Source organism: Oncorhynchus gorbuscha, unplaced genomic scaffold (genome assembly GCF_021184085.1).
Source record: "Oncorhynchus gorbuscha isolate QuinsamMale2020 ecotype Even-year unplaced genomic scaffold, OgorEven_v1.0 Un_scaffold_722, whole genome shotgun sequence".
NCBI lineage: Eukaryota > Metazoa > Chordata > Actinopteri > Salmoniformes > Salmonidae > Oncorhynchus > Oncorhynchus gorbuscha.
Window position 1 is genome coordinate 303,904 of NW_025745779.1, and position 17,822 is coordinate 321,725.

At 45.2% G+C, this 17,822-nt stretch overlaps 2 protein-coding genes across 9 annotated transcripts in view; both read right to left on the reverse strand.

Moving 5' to 3' along the window:
• Positions 1 to 241: 241 nt before the first annotated feature.
• Positions 242 to 4,193, reverse strand: LOC124019917 (serine-rich adhesin for platelets-like). Of its 7 annotated transcripts, none has more exons than XR_006835871.1 (2): positions 2,041 to 4,193; positions 242 to 1,279 (listed from the first exon to the last, which is right to left on the reverse strand). XR_006835871.1 is itself a non-coding variant. In XM_046335363.1 (2 exons), the coding sequence occupies exons 1-2, from the start codon at positions 4,191 to 4,193 to the stop codon at positions 2,451 to 2,453; spliced, it is 1,707 nt and encodes a 568-aa protein (XP_046191319.1). In that variant the 3' UTR covers positions 242 to 2,450. The 7 variants fall into 7 exon arrangements, 3 of the variants coding, with proteins under 3 accessions (XP_046191319.1, XP_046191316.1, XP_046191317.1); XR_006835870.1 differs by having other exon boundaries at positions 242 to 1,442; XR_006835868.1 differs by having other exon boundaries at positions 242 to 1,327; positions 1,869 to 4,193.
• Positions 4,194 to 4,483: 290 nt separating this feature from the next.
• The window catches only part of LOC124019918 (receptor-type tyrosine-protein phosphatase O-like), a 55,710-nt gene continuing 42,371 nt past the window's right edge, over positions 4,484 to 17,822 (reverse strand). For both annotated transcript variants that reach the window (XM_046335365.1, XM_046335364.1), the window contains 4 exons: positions 12,295 to 12,449; positions 10,863 to 10,998; positions 7,496 to 7,615; positions 4,484 to 4,623 (listed from right to left, as the gene is read on the reverse strand). In XM_046335365.1, coding sequence (XP_046191321.1) covers positions 7,514 to 7,615; positions 10,863 to 10,998; positions 12,295 to 12,449 — 393 coding nt within the window. In that variant the 3' untranslated portion in view covers positions 4,484 to 4,623; positions 7,496 to 7,513. The remainder of the gene's footprint in view (positions 4,624 to 7,495; positions 7,616 to 10,862; positions 10,999 to 12,294; positions 12,450 to 17,822) is intronic.

Genomic DNA, 17,822 nt, shown 5'->3' on the forward strand with positions numbered 1-17,822 from the left:
ATGAGCTGGAGACGGACGGATGGACAGAGACAGATGAGCTGGACAGAGACAGATGAGCTGGACAGAGACAGATGAGCTGGACGGAGACAGATGAGCTGGAGACGGACGGATGGACAGAGACAGATGGACAGAGACAGATGAGCTGGACAGAGACAGATGAGCTGGAGACGGACGGATGGACAGAGACAGATGAGCTGGACAGAGACAGATGGACAGAGACAGATGAGCTGGACAGAGACAGATGGACAGAGACAGATGGACAGAGACAGATGAGCTGGAGACGGAAGGCCAGTACAGTAGCCCTAACTCTTAACTCAGTAGCTGCTGCACCAACATTCAAGATCATGTAATGATCCCTATTTAGTAAACACTCAACTGTTCGATAATGTACCTCAATAATAATGTACCTTGATAATGCTGAGCCAGAGTGAGGATTTGATTTGATATTTTTCCAGTTATTCCCTTTCCTTACTGTCCAGAGGTCCCATATAGATGGAGGTAAACTGGACTTCACCCCTCTCCCTGTGACATCAGAACTGTGCTGTCTGTAGGTCTGATGTCATCACCTGGAGACACAGGAAGTGCCTAATCTGATATGTACATTTACAACATGCACCGTTCATGTCTCAACACTCGATTGCAACTAATGCAATTATATAGCCTGGTAAACAAATGACAGTTTAGAACATCTTCTCTTGTTTCAGTAAAGAGATTTAAATGACAGTTAAAACCTCCCCCTCTTGTTGTTTCAGTAAAGAGATTTAAATGACAGTTAAAAACCTCCCCATCTTCTAGAAAACATCCCTCTTGTTGTTTCAGTAAAGAGATTTAAATGACAGTTAAAACCTCCCCCTCTTGTTGTTTCAGTAAAGAGATTTAAATGACAGTTAAAACATCCCTCTAGTTTCAGTAAAGAGGTTTAAATGACAGTTTAAAACCTCATCTTCTAGAAAACATCCCTCTTGTTGTTTCAGTAAAGAGATTTAAATGACAGTTAAAACCTCCCCCTCTTGTTGTTTCAGTAAAGAGATTTAAATGACAGTTAAAAACCTCCCCATCTTCTAGAAAACATCCCTCTTGTTGTTTCAGTAAAGAGATTTAAATGACAGTTAAAACCTCCCCCTCTTGTTGTTTCAGTAAAGAGATTTAAATGACAGTTAAAACCTCCCCCTCTTGTTGTTTCAGTAAAGAGATTTAAATTACAGTTAAAAACCTCCCCATCTTCTAGAAAACATCCCTCTTGTTGTTTCAGTAAAGAGATTTAAATGACAGTTAAAACCTCCCCATCTTGTTGTTTCAGTAAAGAGGTTTAAATGACAGTTAAAACCTCCCCCTCTTGTTGTTTCAGTAAAGAGTTTTAAATGACAGTTAAAAACCTCCCCATCTTCTAGAAAACATCCCTCTTGTTGTTTCAGTAAAGAGATTTAAATGACAGTTAAAACCTCCCCATCTTGTTGTTTCAGTAAAGAGGTTTAAATGACAGTTAAAACCTCCCCATCTTCTAGAAAACATCCCTCTTGTTTCAGTAAAGAGTTTTAAATGACAGTTAAAACCTCCCCATCTTCTAGAAAACATCCCTCTTGTTTCAGTAAAGAGGTTTAAATGACAGTTAAAACCTCCCCATCTTCTAGAAAACATCCCTCTTGTTTCAGTAAAGAGGTTTAAATGACAGTTAAAACCTCCCCATCTTCTAGAAAACATCCCTCTTGTTTTAGTAAAGAGGTTTAAATGACAGTTAAAACCTCCCCATCTTCTAGAAAACATCCCTCTTGTTTCAGTAAAGAGGTTTAAATGACAGTTAAAACCTCCCCATCTTCTAGAAAACATCCATCTTGTTTCAGTAAAGAGTTTTAAATGACAGTTAAAACCTCCCCATCTTCTAGAAAACATCCCTCTTGTTTCAGTAAAGAGGTTTAAATGACAGTTAAAACCTCCCCATCTTGTTGTTTCAGATTTTAAATGACAGTTAAAAACCTCCCCATCTTCTAGAAAACATCCCTCTTGTTGTTTCAGTAAAGAGATTTAAATGACAGTTAAAACATCCCTCTTGTTGTTTCAGTAAAGAGGTTTAAATGACAGTTAAAACCTCCCCATCTTCTAGAAAACATCCCTCTTGTTGTTTCAGTAAAGAGGTTTAAATGGCAGTTTAAAACCTCCCCATTTCTATACCAGACATTTACATTTAAGTCATGTAGCAGTTATGTCTCCACAGTACAGTAGGCAGCAGCATCATCAGTCTCAGGGCAGTGTGATGTGGACCAGACAGAAACACTATAGTCTCTCTCTCCTCTCAGCTCTCCTCTCCTGTCATCAAATGGCCACAGCCAATCCAAGGTCTCAGGGCAAGCACAACAATAGATCCACAGTCTAAACTGGCATACCACGGTTTCTAGCCAATAGAAACACAGTCTCTAGATTAAAACAGTCTCTAGCAAATAGAAACACAGTATTTAGCTTCTAAACTGATATTCCACAACCCATGTCTTGTCATGGTACTGTGATGTTGACAAGCTGGCAGTCGGCTGAAACGATACAGGCCTTTCCTCCAAGAGCAACCTGTCTGTAACAGGCCTTTCCTCCAAGAGCAGTCTGTCTGTAACAGGCCTTTCCTCCAAGAGCGACCTGTCGGTAACAGGCCTTTCCTCCAAGAGCAACCTGTCTGTAACAGGCCTTTCCTCCAAGAGCAACCTGTCTGTAACAGGCCTTTCCTCCAAGAGCAACCTGTCTGTAACAGGCCTTTCCTCCAAGAGCAACCTGTCTGTAACAGGCCTTTCCTCCAAGAGCAACCTGTCTGTAACAGGCCTTTCCTCCAAGAGCAGTCTGTCTGTAACAGGCCTTTCCTCCAAGAGCAATCTGTCTGTAACAGGCCTTTCCTCCAAGAGCAATCTGTCTGTAACAGGCCTTTCCTCCAAGAGCAATCTGTCTGTAACAGGCCTTTCCTCCAAGAGCAATCTGTCTGTAACAGGCCTTTCCTCCAAGAGCAACCTGTCTGTAACAGGCCTTTCCTCCAAGAGCAGTCTGTCTGTAACAGGCCTTTCCTCCAAGAGCAATCTGTCTGTAACAGGCCTTTCCTCCAGCGTCTCCGTCCAGGGTGGCAGTGTAAAGTAGAGAGTGAAAGTTTGTTGCAGTTGGAGACGGTGTCTGATATGTGAAGTTTGTTGGAGACGGTGTCTGATATGTGAAGTTTGTTGGAGACGGTGTCTGATATGTGAAGTTTGTTGGAGACGGTGTCTGATATGTGAAGTTTGTTGGAGACTGTGTCTGAGATGTGAAGTTTGTTGGAGACGGTGTCTGATGTGAACCTTGTTGTAGTTGGAGACGGTGTCTGAGATGTGAACCTTGTTGCAGTTGGAGACGGTGTCTGAGATGTGAAGTTTGTTGGAGACGGTGTCTGATATGTGAAGTTTGTTGGAGACGGTGTCTGATATGTGAAGTTTGTTGGAGACGGTGTCTGATATGTGAAGTTTGTTGGAGACTGTGTCTGAGATGTGAAGTTTGTTGGAGACGGTGTCTGATATGTGAACCTTGTTGTAGTTGGAGACGGTGTCTGAGATGTGAACCTTGTTGCAGTTGGAGACGGTGTCTGATATGTGAAGTTTGTTGGAGACGGTGTCTGAGATGTGAACCTTGTTGGAGACGGTGTCTGATATGTGAACCTTGTTGGAGACGGTGTCTGAGCTGTGAACCTTGTTGTAGTTGGAGACGGTGTCTGATATGTGAACCTTGTTGGAGACGGTGTCTGAGCTGTGAACCTTGTTGTAGTTGGAGACGGTGTCTGATATGTGAACCTTGTTGGAGACGGTGGCTGAGCTGTGAACCTTGTTGTAGTTGGAGACGGTGTCTGAGATGTGAACCTTGTTGGAGACGGTGTCTGATATGTGAACCTTGTTGGAGACGGTGTCTGAGATGTGAAGTTTGTTGGAGACGGTGTCTGAGCTGTGAACCTTGTTGGAGACGGTGTCTGATATGTGAATCTTGTTGGAGACGGTGTCTGAGATGTGAAGTTTGTTGGAGACGGTGTCTGAGATGTGAACCTTTTTGGAGACGGTGTCTGATATGTGAACCTTGTTGGAGACGGTGTCTGAGATGTGAAGTTTGTTGGAGACGGTGTCTGATATGTGAACCTTGTTGGAGACGGTGTCTGAGATGTGAACCTTGTTGGAGACGGTGTCTGAGATGTGAACCACTCTCATTTCAGTTCAGTTCCACTAAGTTGCTGTGTGAAAGATGGGTCCACACTCCCTCTAGACAAGGTACGTGTCCTTTTATAAGAGACGTTTCATCACTCAGAGGGGTCATGCTGCTGTCCCAACCAGCCTGGTTCCTGATGTCTCGGTCAGTTGTGCTGTAGTCCTGCTGAAGGTTGAATAGGAGAAACAACATCAAGCTTCATAGGGCCAGAACTCCTGGTCTGAGTCAGTGAACGAGCCTCCTTCAGACCCCTGTTCAATCCCACACAACTAACACCAATTAAAACTACAATCCATCTTCATGTTGTTCTTCTTGTGTTGTTGTCAGATTAGTCAAACATTCTGTGTTCATTTATTTTGTTGTATCAATGATGAAACGTGTCTCGGTAGAGAACGGATGCCTGAAGCACGGGAGTCTGAGTGATGTCACGGCCTGCAACAGGAAGAACAGGGTTAGTATAGAACTGCTAATGTAGGGACCTGCTCAGATATAGTCTCTCCATCTGATAACAGAGAGGTGATTCAGAGGGGTTAGTATAGAACTGCTAGTGTAGGGACCTGCTCAGATATAGTCTCTCCATCTGATAACAGAGAGGTGATTCAGAGGGGTTAGTATAGAACTGCTAGTGTAGGGACCTGCTCAGATATAGTCTCTCCATCTGATAACAGAGAGGTGATTCAGAGGGGTTAGTATAGAACTGCTAGTGTAGGGACCTGCTCAGAGGGGTTAGTATAGAACTGCTAGTGTAGGGACCTGCTCAGAGGGGTTAGTATAGAACTGCTAATGTAGGGACCTGCTCAGATATAGTCTCTCCATCTGATAACAGAGAGGTGATTCAGAGGGGTTAGTATAGAACTGCTAGTGTAGGGACCTGCTCAGAGGGGTTAGTATAGAACTGCTAGTGTAGGGACCTGCTCAGAGGGGTTAGTATAGAACTGCTAATGTAGGGACCTGCTCAGATATAGTCTCTCCATCTGATAACAGAGAGGTGATTCAGAGGGGTTAGTATAGAACTGCTAGTGTAGGGACCTGCTCAGAGGGGTTAGTATAGAACTGCTAGTGTAGGGACCTGCTCAGAGGGGTTAGTATAGAACTGCTAGTGTAGGGACCTGCTCAGAGGGGTTAGTATAGAACTGCTAGTGTAGGGACCTGCTCAGAGGGGTTAGTATAGAACTGCTAGTGTAGGGACCTGCTCAGAGGGGTTAGTATAGAACTGCTAGTGTAGGGACCTGCTCAGATATAGTCTCTCCATCTGATGACAGAGAGGTGATTCAGAGGGGTTAGTATAGAACTGCTAGTGTAGGGACCTGCTCAGAGGGGTTAGTATAGAACTGCTAGTGTAGGGACCTGCTCAGATATAGGTGATTCAGAGAGGATGACTATAGATTCAGAGGGGTGACTATAGATTCAGAGGGGTGGCTATAGATTCAGAGGGGTGGCTATATATTCAGAGGGGTGGCTATAGATTCAGAGGGGTGTCTATATATTCAGAGGGGTGGCTATATATTCAGAGGGGTGGCTATAGATTCAGAGGGGTGTCTATATATTCAGAGGGGTGGCTATATATTCAGAGGGGTGGCTATAGATTCAGAGGGGTGTCTATATATTCAGAGGGGTGGCTATAGATTCAGAGGGGTGGCTATATATTCAGAGGGGTGGCTATAGATTCAGAGGGGTGGCTATAGATTCAGAGGGGTGGCTATAGATTCAGAGGGGTGGCTATAGATTCAGAGGGGTGGCTATAGATTCAGAGGGGTGGCTATAGATTCAGAGGGGTGGCTATAGATTCAGAGGGGTGCCCATAGATTCAGAGGGGTGGCTATAGATTCAGAGGGGTGGCTATAGATTCAGAGGGGTGGCTATAGATTCAGAGGGGTGTCTATATATTCAGAGGGGTGGCTATATATTCAGAGGGGTGCCTATAGATTCAGAGGGGTGGCTATAGATTCAGAGGGGTGCCCATAGATTCAGAGGGGTACCCATAGATTCAGAGGGGTGTCTATATATTCAGAGGGGTGGCAAAAGATTCAGAGGGGTGGCTATAGATTCAGAGGGGTGGCTATAGATTCAGAGGGGTGGCTATAGATTCAGAGGGGTGGCTATAGATTCAGAGGGTGGCTATAGATTCAGAGGGGTGGCTATAGATTCAGAGGGTGCCCATAGATTCAGAGGGGTGGCTATAGATTCAGAGGGGTGGCTATAGATTCAGAGGGGTGGCTATAGATTCAGAGGGGTGGCTATAGATTCAGAGGGGTGGCTATAGATTCAGAGGGGTGGCTATAGATTCAGAGGGTTGGCTATAGATTCAGAGGGCTGGCTATAGATTCAGAGGGGTGGCTATAGATTCAGAGGGGTGCCCATAGATTCAGAGGGTGGCTATAGATTCAGAAGGGTGGCTATAGATTCAGAGGGGTGGCTATAGATTCAGAGGGTTGGCTATAGATTCAGAGGGCTGGCTATAGATTCAGAGGGGTGGCTATAGATTCAGAGGGGTGGCTATAGATTCAGAGGGGTGGCTATAGATTCAGAGGGGTGGCTATATATTCAGAGGGGTGGCTATAGATTCAGAGGGGTGGCTATAGATTCAGAGGGGTGGCTATAGATTCAGAGGGGTACCCATAGATTCAGAGGGGTGTCTATATATTCAGAGGGGTGGCTATAGATTCAGAGGGGTGGCTATAGATTCAGAGGGGTGGCTATAGATTCAGAGGGGTGGCTATAGATTCAGAGGGGTGGCTATATATTCAGAGGGGTGGCTATAGATTCAGAGGGGTGTCTATATATTCAGAGGGGTGGCTATATATTCAGAGGGGTGTCTATATATTCAGAGGGTGGCTATAGATTCAGAGGGGTCGCTATAGATTCAGAGGGGTGGCTATAGATTCAGAGGGGTGGCTATAGATTCAGAGGGTGGCTATAGATTCAGAGGGGTGGCTATAGATTCAGAGGGGTGGCTATAGATTCAGAGGGGTGGCTATAGATTCAGAGGGGTGGCTATAGATTCAGAGGGTGGCTATATATTCAGAGGGGTGGCTATAGATTCAGAGGGGTGGCTATAGATTCAGAGGGTGGCTATAGATTCAGAGGGTGGCTATAGATTCAGAGGGGTGGCTATAGATTCAGAGGGGTGGCTATAGATTCAGAGGGGTGGCTATAGATTCAGAGGGGTGGCTATAGATTCAGAGGGGTGGCTATAGATTCAGAGGGGTGGCTATAGATTCAGAGGGGTGTCTATATATTCAGAGGGGAGCCCATAGATTCAGAGGGGTGCCTATAGATTCACAGGGTGTCTACAGATTCTTACGTTGTGCAGGAGGCGTCACTAGGACTTGCTGATGTTCTCGTAGATGACATCACTGGTGATGGACTGTGTCTTCTTCTTCCACATCAGCAGGACACACTGGTGGATGAACACATACTGCTCCTACAGGAAGTGACGTCATACAGGAAGAATGTTTTAGTGACCGTGCATAAGTATGTCTGAAATGGCACCCTATTCCCCATATAGTGCCCTAGTTCTGACCAGAGCCCTATTCCCCATATAGTGCCCTAGTTCTGACCAGAGCCCTATTCCCCATATAGTGCCCTAGTTCTGACCAGAGCCCTATTCCCCACATAGTGCCCTAGTTCTGACCAGAGCCCTATTCCCCATATAGTGCCCTAGTTCTGACCAGAGCCCTATTCCCCATATAGTGCCTTAGTTCTGACCAGAGCCCTATTCCCCATATAGTGCCCTAGTTCTAATATAATAATAATAATATATAATATAATAATATAATAATATATGCCATTTAGCAGACGCTTTTATCCAAAGCGACTTACAGTCATGTGTGCATACATTCTACGTATGGGTGGTCCCGGGGATCGAACCCACTACCCTGGCGTTACAAGCGCCATGCTCTTCCAACTGAGCTACAGAAGGACCACTAGTTCTGACCAGAGCCCTATTCCCCATATAGTGCCCTAGTTCTGACCAGAGCCCTATTCCCCATATAGTGCCCTAGTTCTGACCAGAGCCCTATTCCCCATATAGTGCCCTAGTTCTGACCAGAGCCCCATTCCCCATATAGTGCCCTAGTTCTGACCAGAGCCCTATTCCCCATATAGTGCCCTAGTTCTGACCAGAGCCCTATTCCCCACATAGTGCCCTAGTTCAGACCAGAGCCCTATTCCCCATATAGTGCCCTAGTTCTGACCAGAGCCCTATTCCCCATATAGTGCCCTAGTTCTGACCAGAGCCCTATTCCCCATATAGTGCCCTAGTTCTGACCAGAGCCCTATTCCCCATATAGTGCCCTAGTTCTGACCAGAGCCCTATTCCCCATATAGTGCCCTAGTTCAGACCAGAGCCCTATTCCCCATATAGTGCCCTAGTTCTGACCAGAGCCCTATTCCCCATATAGTGCCCTAGTTCTGACCAGAGCCCTATTCCCCATATAGTGCCCTAGTTCTGACCAGAGCCCTATTCCCCATATAGTGCCCTAGTTCTGACCAGAGCCCTATTCCCCATATAGTGCCCTAGTTCTGACCAGAGCCCTATTCCCCATATAGTGCCCTAGTTCTGACCAGAGCCCTATTCCCCATATAGTGCCCTAGTTCTGACCAGAGCCCTATTCCCCATATAGTGCCCTAGTTCTGACCAGAGCCCTATTCCCCATATAGTGCCCTAGTTCTGACCAGAGCCCTATTCCCCATATAGTGCCCTAGTTCTGACCAGAGCCCTATTCCCCATATAGTGCCCTAGTTCTGACCAGAGCCCTATTCCCCATATAGTGCCCTAGTTCTGACCAGAGCCCTATTCCCCATATAGTGCCCTAGTTCTGACCAGAGCCCTATTCCCCATATAATGCCCTAGTTCTGACCAGAGCCCTATTCCCCATATAGTGCCCTAGTTCTGATCAGTGCCCTATTCCCCACATAGTGCCCTAGTTCAGACCAGAGCCCTATTCCCCATATATTGCCCTAGTTCTGACCAGAGCCCTATTCCCCATATAGTGCCCTAGTTCTGACCAGAGCCCTATTCCCCATATAGTGCCCTAGTTCTGACCAGAGCCCTATTCCCCATATAGTGCCCTAGTTCTGACCAGAGCCCTATTCCCCATATAGTGCCCTAGTTCAGACCAGAGCCCTATTCCCCATATAGTGCCCTAGTTCAGACCAGAGCCCTATTCCCCACATAGTGCCCTAGTTCAGACCAGAGACCAGATGGGGCCCTACAGTACCTCGGTCTGAGGGGAAAGGAGAGAGTCTGACCAGAGACCAGATGGGGCCCTACAGTACCTCGGTCTGAGGGGAAAGGAGACAGTCAGACCAGAGACCAGATGGGGCCCTACAGTACCTCGGTCTGAGGGGAAAGGAGACAGTCAGACCAGAGACCAGATGGGGCCCTACAGTACCTCGGTCTGAGGGGAAAGGAGACAGTCAGACCAGAGACCAGATGGGGCCCTACAGTACCTCGGTCTGAGGGGAAAGGAGAGAGTCTGACCAGAGACCAGATGGGGCCCTACAGTACCTCGGTCTGAGGGGAAAGGAGACAGAGTCTAACCTCTGTCTGGACCATGGAGAGTCTGAATGTAAAGTGGGACAGTGTCGATGAGACCTCATCTCAGATCCTAACCCTAACCCCCACTGGGACTGTCTCTTATCCTCTGTCTGAACCATGGAGAGTCGATGAGACCCCATCTCATCTCAGATCCTAACCCTTAACCCCCACTGGGACTGTCTCTTACCTCTGTCTGGACCATGGAGAGTCGATGAGACCTCATCTCAGATCCTAACCCTTAACCCCCACTGGGACTGTCTCTTACCTCTGTCTGGACCATGGAGAGTCGATGAGACCTCATCTCATCTCAGATCCTAACCCTAAACCCCACTGGGACTGTCTCTAACCTCTGTCTGGACCATGGAGAGTCGATGAGACCTCATCTCAGATCCTAACCCTAAACCTAACCCCCACTGGGACTGTCTCTTACCTCTGTCTGGACCATGGAGAGTCGATGAGACCTCATCTCAGATCCTAACCCTAACCCTAACCCCCACTGGGACTGTCTCTAACCTCTGTCTGGACCATAGAGAGTCGATGAGACCTCATCTCAGATCCTAACCCTAACCCCCACTGGGACTGTCTCTTACCTTTCTGGACCATGGAGATTCGATGAGACCTCATCTCAGATCCTAACCCTTAAACCCCCACTGGGACTGTCTCTAACCTCTGTCTGGACCATGGAGAGTCGATGAGACCTCATCTCAGATCCTAACCCTAACCCCCACTGGGACTGTCTCTAACCTCTGTCTGGACCATGGAGAGTCGATGAGATCTCATCTCAGATCCTAACCCTAACCCCCACTGGGACTGTCTCTAACCTCTGTCTGGACCATAGAGAGTCGATGAGACCTCATCTCAGATCCTAACCCTAACCCCCACTGGGACTGTCTCTTACCTTTCTGGACCATGGAGATTCGATGAGACCTCATCTCAGATCCTAACCCTTAAACCCCCACTGGGACTGTCTCTAACCTCTGTCTGGACCATGGAGAGTCGATGAGACCTCATCTCAGATCCTAACCCTAACCCCCACTGGGACTGTCTCTAACCTCTGTCTGGACCATGGAGAGTCGATGAGACCTCATCTCAGATCCTAACCCTAACCCCCACTGGGACTGTCTCTAACCTCTGTCTGGACCATGGAGAGTCGATGAGACCTCATCTCAGACACCATACCCAGGATGTCAGTATACTCATGTTCTCTGATGTGCTGCATCAGTCGGTCCAGAGCGATGAAGGTCCCTGTCCGGCCCACACCAGCACTGTGGAGACAACACAACATCCTGTTAGTGGAGAGACACAACATCCTGTTAGTGGAGAGACACAACATCCTGTTAGTGGAGAGACACAACATCCTGTTAGTGGAGAGACACAACATCCTGTTAGTGGAGAGATACAACATCCTGTTAGTGGAGAGACACAACATCCTGTTAGTGGAGAGACACAACATCCTGTTGGTGGAGAGATACAACATCCTGTTAGTGGAGAGACACAACATCCTGTTGGTGGAGAGATACAACATCCTGTTAGTGGAGAGACACAACATCCTGTTAGTGGAGAGACACAACATCCTGTTGGTGGAGAGATACAACATCCTGTTAGTGGAGAGACACAACATCCTGTTGGTGGAGAGATACAACATCCTGTTAGTGGAGAGACACCAGCACTGTGGAGAGACACCAGCACCTTGGAGAGACACCAGCACTGTGGAGAGACACCAGCACTGTGGAGAGACACCAGTACTGTGGAGAGACACCAGCACTGTGGAGAGACACCAGCACTGTGGAGAGACACCAGCACTGTGGAGAGACACCAGTACTGTGGAGAGACATGGCCCTGTAGAGCTGTCAACTCATGAATAACCTCTGATAACCGTCTGACATCTCACTATGGTTTGAGTGGCTCAGTTGCCTCTGCACTGATTGGAAAGGACTTGACAGCTGAAGACAACATGGTTGACATGGCTGTTAGTGGAGAGACACCAGCACTGTGGAGAGACACCAGCACTGTAGAGACAACATGGTTGACATGGCTGTTAGTGGAGAGACACCAGCACTGTGGAGAGACACCAGCACTGTGGAGAGACACCACCACTGTGAAGACAACATGGTTGACTCTCAATCAATGCAGTGAAAGAGTGTTCTGTAGAGAAACGTTTGTTACTAGGAAACTGTTTATAGTTTAAAAAGGCCTGGTTTTCTCAATTCTTTTACAAGTGACAATTTTCTCAAAGGAAACAGAGTTGTTTTGTTAATTGTTAGTTACCTTGTGGATTCCTACTTGTGTAGACTGGAAGTTTGGTCTGAAGGCTGTTTCTCTAAGGCCTACTGGCTTCCATTTGGGTTTCATATGTAGACTGGAAGTTTGGTCTGAAGGCTGTTTCTCTAAGGCCTAGTGGCTTCCATTTGGGTTTCATATGTAGACTGGAAGTTTGGTCTGAAGGCTGTTTCTCTAAGGACTACTGGCTTCCATTTGGGAGCTCTCAGACAACTCTGTCTGAGTAACATGTCCCTGACAGCATGGCCCCTGTGGTTGAGCCTGGTAGACCCTGTACGTACCTGCAGTGAACCACAATGGGTTCTTTGGTGCGGTTGGCCTGCTGGCGGACGATGTGTACGAACTGCAGGATGCTATCGATGGCGTTGACCGTGGGGACACCGTGGTCCGGCCAGGACGTGTAGTTGAGGTGGAGGACGTCCTGAGACTCGTCAGCCTGCAGGGGGAGACACCACGGAAAGACAGACAGTTAGACAAGGCTGATGGATCAGTATACATCAGATCTCTCCATCCGGGTCGAGCTAGCAGCAGGGCACCTCCTCCACCTCCACCTCCTAAAAAGGGGGAGACTTGCAAGCCGAAGAACACCACCCCAACCGTGAAGTACGGGGGTGGCAGCATCATGTTGTGGGGGTGCTTTGCTGCAGGAGGGACTGGTGCACTTCACAAAATAGATGGCATCATGAGTAGGGGAAATGATGTGGATATATTGAAGCAACATCTCAAGACATCAGTCAGGAAGTTAAAGCTTGGTCACAAATGGGTCTTCCAAATGGACAATGACCCCAAGCATACTTCCAAAGTTGTGGTAAAATGGCTTAAGGACAACAAAGTCAAGGTATTGGAGTGGCCATAACAAAGCCCTCACCTCAATCCCATAGAAAATTTGTGGGCAGAACTGAAAAAGCGTGTGCGAGCAAGGAGGCCTACAAACCTGACTCAGTTACACCAGTTCTGTCAGGAGGAATGGGCCAAAATTCACCCAACTTATTGTGGGAAGCTTTTGGAAGTCTACCCGAAACGTTTGACCCAAGTTAAACTATTTAAAGGCAATGCTACCAAATACTAATTGACTGTAAACTTCTGACCCACTGGGAATGTGGTGAAAGAAATAAAAGCTGAAATAAATCATTCTCTCTACTATTATTCTGACATTTCACATTCTTAAAATAAAGTGGTGATCCTATCTGACCTAAAACAGACAACTTTTACTCGGATTAAATGTCAGGAATTGTGAAAAACTGAGTTTAAATGTCTTTGTCTGAGGTGTATGTAGACTTCCCACTTCAACTGTATATGCTGGTTAGGCTCTACAGCCTTTTAAAGCAGATTCATGTGCTTTATTTTAAGATTTGGCCACTTTAGTTGTGATACAAACCTTATTAAAACATATAGGCCTATGGGCTAGGCTACATGAGGTGTGATACTAACCTTATAGGACTATGGACTAGACTACATGAGGTGTGATACTAACCTTATAGGACTATGAACTAGACTACATGAGGTGTGATACTAACCTTATAGGACTATGGACTAGACTACATGAGGTGTGATACTAACTAGACTACATGAGGTGTGATACTAACCTTATAGGACTATGGACTAGACTACATGAGGTGTGATACTAACTAGACTACATGAGGTGTGATACTAACCTTATAGGACTATGGACTAGACTACATGAGGTGTGATACTAACCTTATAGGACTATGGACTAGACTACATGAGGTGTGATACTAACCTTATAGGACTATGGACTAGACTACATGAGGTGTGATACTAACTAGACTACATGAGGTGTGATACTAACTAGACTACATGAGGTGTGATACTAACTAGACTACATGAGGTGTGATACTAACTAGACTACATGAGGTGTGATACTAACTAGACTACATGAGGTGTGATACTAACCTTATAGGACTATGGGCTAGACTACATGAGGTGTGATACTAACTAGACTACATGAGGTGTGATACTAACTAGACTACATGAGGTGTGATACTAACCTTATAGGACTATGGACTAGACTACATGAGGTGTGATACTAACCTTATAGGACTATGGACTAGACTACATGAGGTGTGATACTAACCTTATAGGACTATGGACTAGACTACATGAGGTGTGATACTAACCTTATAGGACTATGGGCTAGGCTACATGAGGTGTGATACTAACCTTATAGGACTATGGGCTAGACTACATGAGGTGTGATACTAACTAGACTACATGAGGTGTGATACTAACTAGACTACATGAGGTGTGATACTAACCTTATAGGACTATGGGCTAGACTACATGAGGTGTGATACTAACCTTATAGGACTATGGACTAGACTACATGAGGTGTGATACTAACCTTATAGGACTATGGGCTAGACTACATGAGGTGTGATACTAACCTTATAGGACTATGGGCTAGACTACATGAGGTGTGATACTAACTAGACTACATGAGGTGTGATACTAACTAGACTACATGAGGTGTGATACTAACCTTATAGGACTATGGGCTAGGCTACATGAGGTGTGATACTAACCTTATAGGACTATGGACTAGACTACATGAGGTGTGATACTAACCTTATAGGACTATGGACTAGACTACATGAGGTGTGATACTAACTAGACTACATGAGGTGTGATACTAACTAGACTACATGAGGTGTGATACTAACTAGACTACATGAGGTGTGATACTAACTAGACTACATGAGGTGTGTTACTAACTAGACTACATGAGGTGTGATACTAACTAGACTACATGAGGTGTGATACTAACTAGACTACATGAGGTGTGATACTAACTAGACTACATGAGGTGTGATACTAACCTTATAGGACTATGGGCTAGACTACATGAGGTGTGATACTAACCTTATAGGACTATGGGCTAGACTACATGAGGTGTGATACTAACCTTATAGGACTATGGGCTAGACTACATGAGGTGTGATACTAACTAGACTACATGAGGTGTGATACTAACCTTATAGGACTATGGGCTAGACTACATGAGGTGTGATACTAACCTTATAGGACTATGGGCTAGACTACATGAGGTGTGATACTAACTAGACTACATGAGGTGTGATACTAACTAGACTACATGAGGTGTGATACTAACCTTATAGGACTATGGGCTAGACTACATGAGGTGTGATACTAACTAGACTACATGAGGTGTGATACTAACTAGACTACATGAGGTGTGATACTAACTAGACTACATGAGGTGTGATACTAACCTTATAGGACTATGGACTAGACTACATGAGGTGTGATACTAACCTTATAGGACTATGGACTAGACTACATGAGGTGTGATACTAACCTTATAGGACTATGGGCTAGACTACATGAGGTGTGATACTAACCTTATAGGACTATGGACTAGACTACATGAGGTGTGATACTAACCTTATAGTACTATGGACTAGACTACATGAGGTGTGATACTAACTAGACTACATGAGGTGTGATACTAACCTTATAGGACTATGGGCTAGACTACATGAGGTGTGATACTAACCTTATAGGACTATGGGCTAGACTACATGAGGTGTGATACTAACTAGACTACATGAGGTGTGATACTAACCTTATAGGACTATGGGCTAGACTACATGAGGTGTGATACTAACCTTATAGGACTATGGGCTAGACTACATGAGGTGTGATACTAACTAGACTACATGAGGTGTGATACTAACTAGACTACATGAGGTGTGATACTAACCTTATAGGACTATGGACTAGACTACATGAGGTGTGATACTAACCTTATAGGACTATGGGCTAGACTACATGAGGTGTGATACTAACCTTATAGGACTATGGGCTAGACTACATGAGGTGTGATACTAACTAGACTACATGAGGTGTGATACTAACTAGACTACATGAGGTGTGATACTAACCTTATAGGACTATGGGCTAGACTACATGAGGTGTGATACTAACTTATAGGACTATGGACTAGACTACATGAGGTGTGATACTAACTAGACTACATGAGGTGTGATACTAACTAGACTACATGAGGTGTGATACTAACCTTATAGGACTATGGGCTAGACTACATGAGGTGTGATACTAACCTTATAGGACTATGGACTAGACTACATGAGGTGTGATACTAACCTTATAGGACTATGGGCTAGACTACATGAGGTGTGATACTAACCTTATAGGACTATGGGCTAGACTACATGAGGTGTGATACTAACTAGACTACATGAGGTGTGATACTAACTAGACTACATGAGGTGTGATACTAACTAGACTACATGAGGTGTGATACTAACTAGACTACATGAGGTGTGATACTAACTAGACTACATGAGGTGTGATACTAACCTTATAGGACTATGGGCTAGACTACATGAGGTGTGATACTAACCTTATAGGACTATGGACTAGACTACATGAGGTGTGATACTAACTAGACTACATGAGGTGTGATACTAACTAGACTACATGAGGTGTGATACTAACTAGACTACATGAGGTGTGATACTAACTAGACTACATGAGGTGTGATACTAACTAGACTACATGAGGTGTGATACTAACCTTATAGGACTATGGACTAGACTACATGAGGTGTGATACTAACCTTATAGGACTATGGGCTAGACTACATGAGGTGTGATACTAACTAGACTACATGAGGTGTGATACTAACCTTATAGGACTATGGGCTAGACTACATGAGGTGTGATACTAACCTTATAGGACTATGGACTAGACTACATGAGGTGTGATACTAACCTTATAGGACTATGGGCTAGACTACATGAGGTGTGATACTAACTAGACTACATGAGGTGTGATACTAACCTTATAGGACTATGGGCTAGACTACATGAGGTGTGATACTAACCTTATAGGACTATGGGCTAGACTACATGAGGTGTGATACTAACTAGACTACATGAGGTATGATACTAACTAGACTACATGAGGTGTGATACTAACCTTATAGGACTATGGGCTAGACTACATGAGGTGTGATACTAACCTTATAGGACTATGGGCTAGACTACATGAGGTGTGATACTAACCTTATAGGACTATGGGCTAGACTACATGAGGTGTGATACTAACCTTATAGGACTATGGACTAGACTACATGAGGTGTGATACTAACTAGACTACATGAGGTGTGATACTAACTAGACTACATGAGGTGTGATACTAACCTTATAGGACTATGGACTAGACTACATGAGGTGTGATACTAACCTTATAGGACTATGGGCTAGACTACATGAGGTGTGATACTAACCTTATAGGACTATGGGCTAGACTACATGAGGTGTGATACTAACTAGACTACATGAGGTGTGATACTAACTAGACTACATGAGGTGTGATACTAACCTTATAGGACTATGGACTAGACTACATGAGGTGTGATACTAACCTTATAGGACTATGGGCTAGACTACATGAGGTGTGATACTAACCTTATAGGACTATGGGCTAGACTACATGAGGTGTGATACTAACTAGACTACATGAGGTGTGATACTAACCTTATAGGACTATGGGCTAGACTACATGAGGTGTGATACTAACTAGACTACATGAGGTGTGATACTAACTAGACTACATGAGGTGTGATACTAACTAGACTACATGAGGTGTGATACTAACTAGACTACATGAGGTGTGATACTAACTAGACTACATGAGGTGTGATACTAACCTTATAGGACTATGGGCTAGACTACATGAGGTGTGATACTAACCTTATAGGACTATGGACTAGACTACATGAGGTGTGATACTAACTAGACTA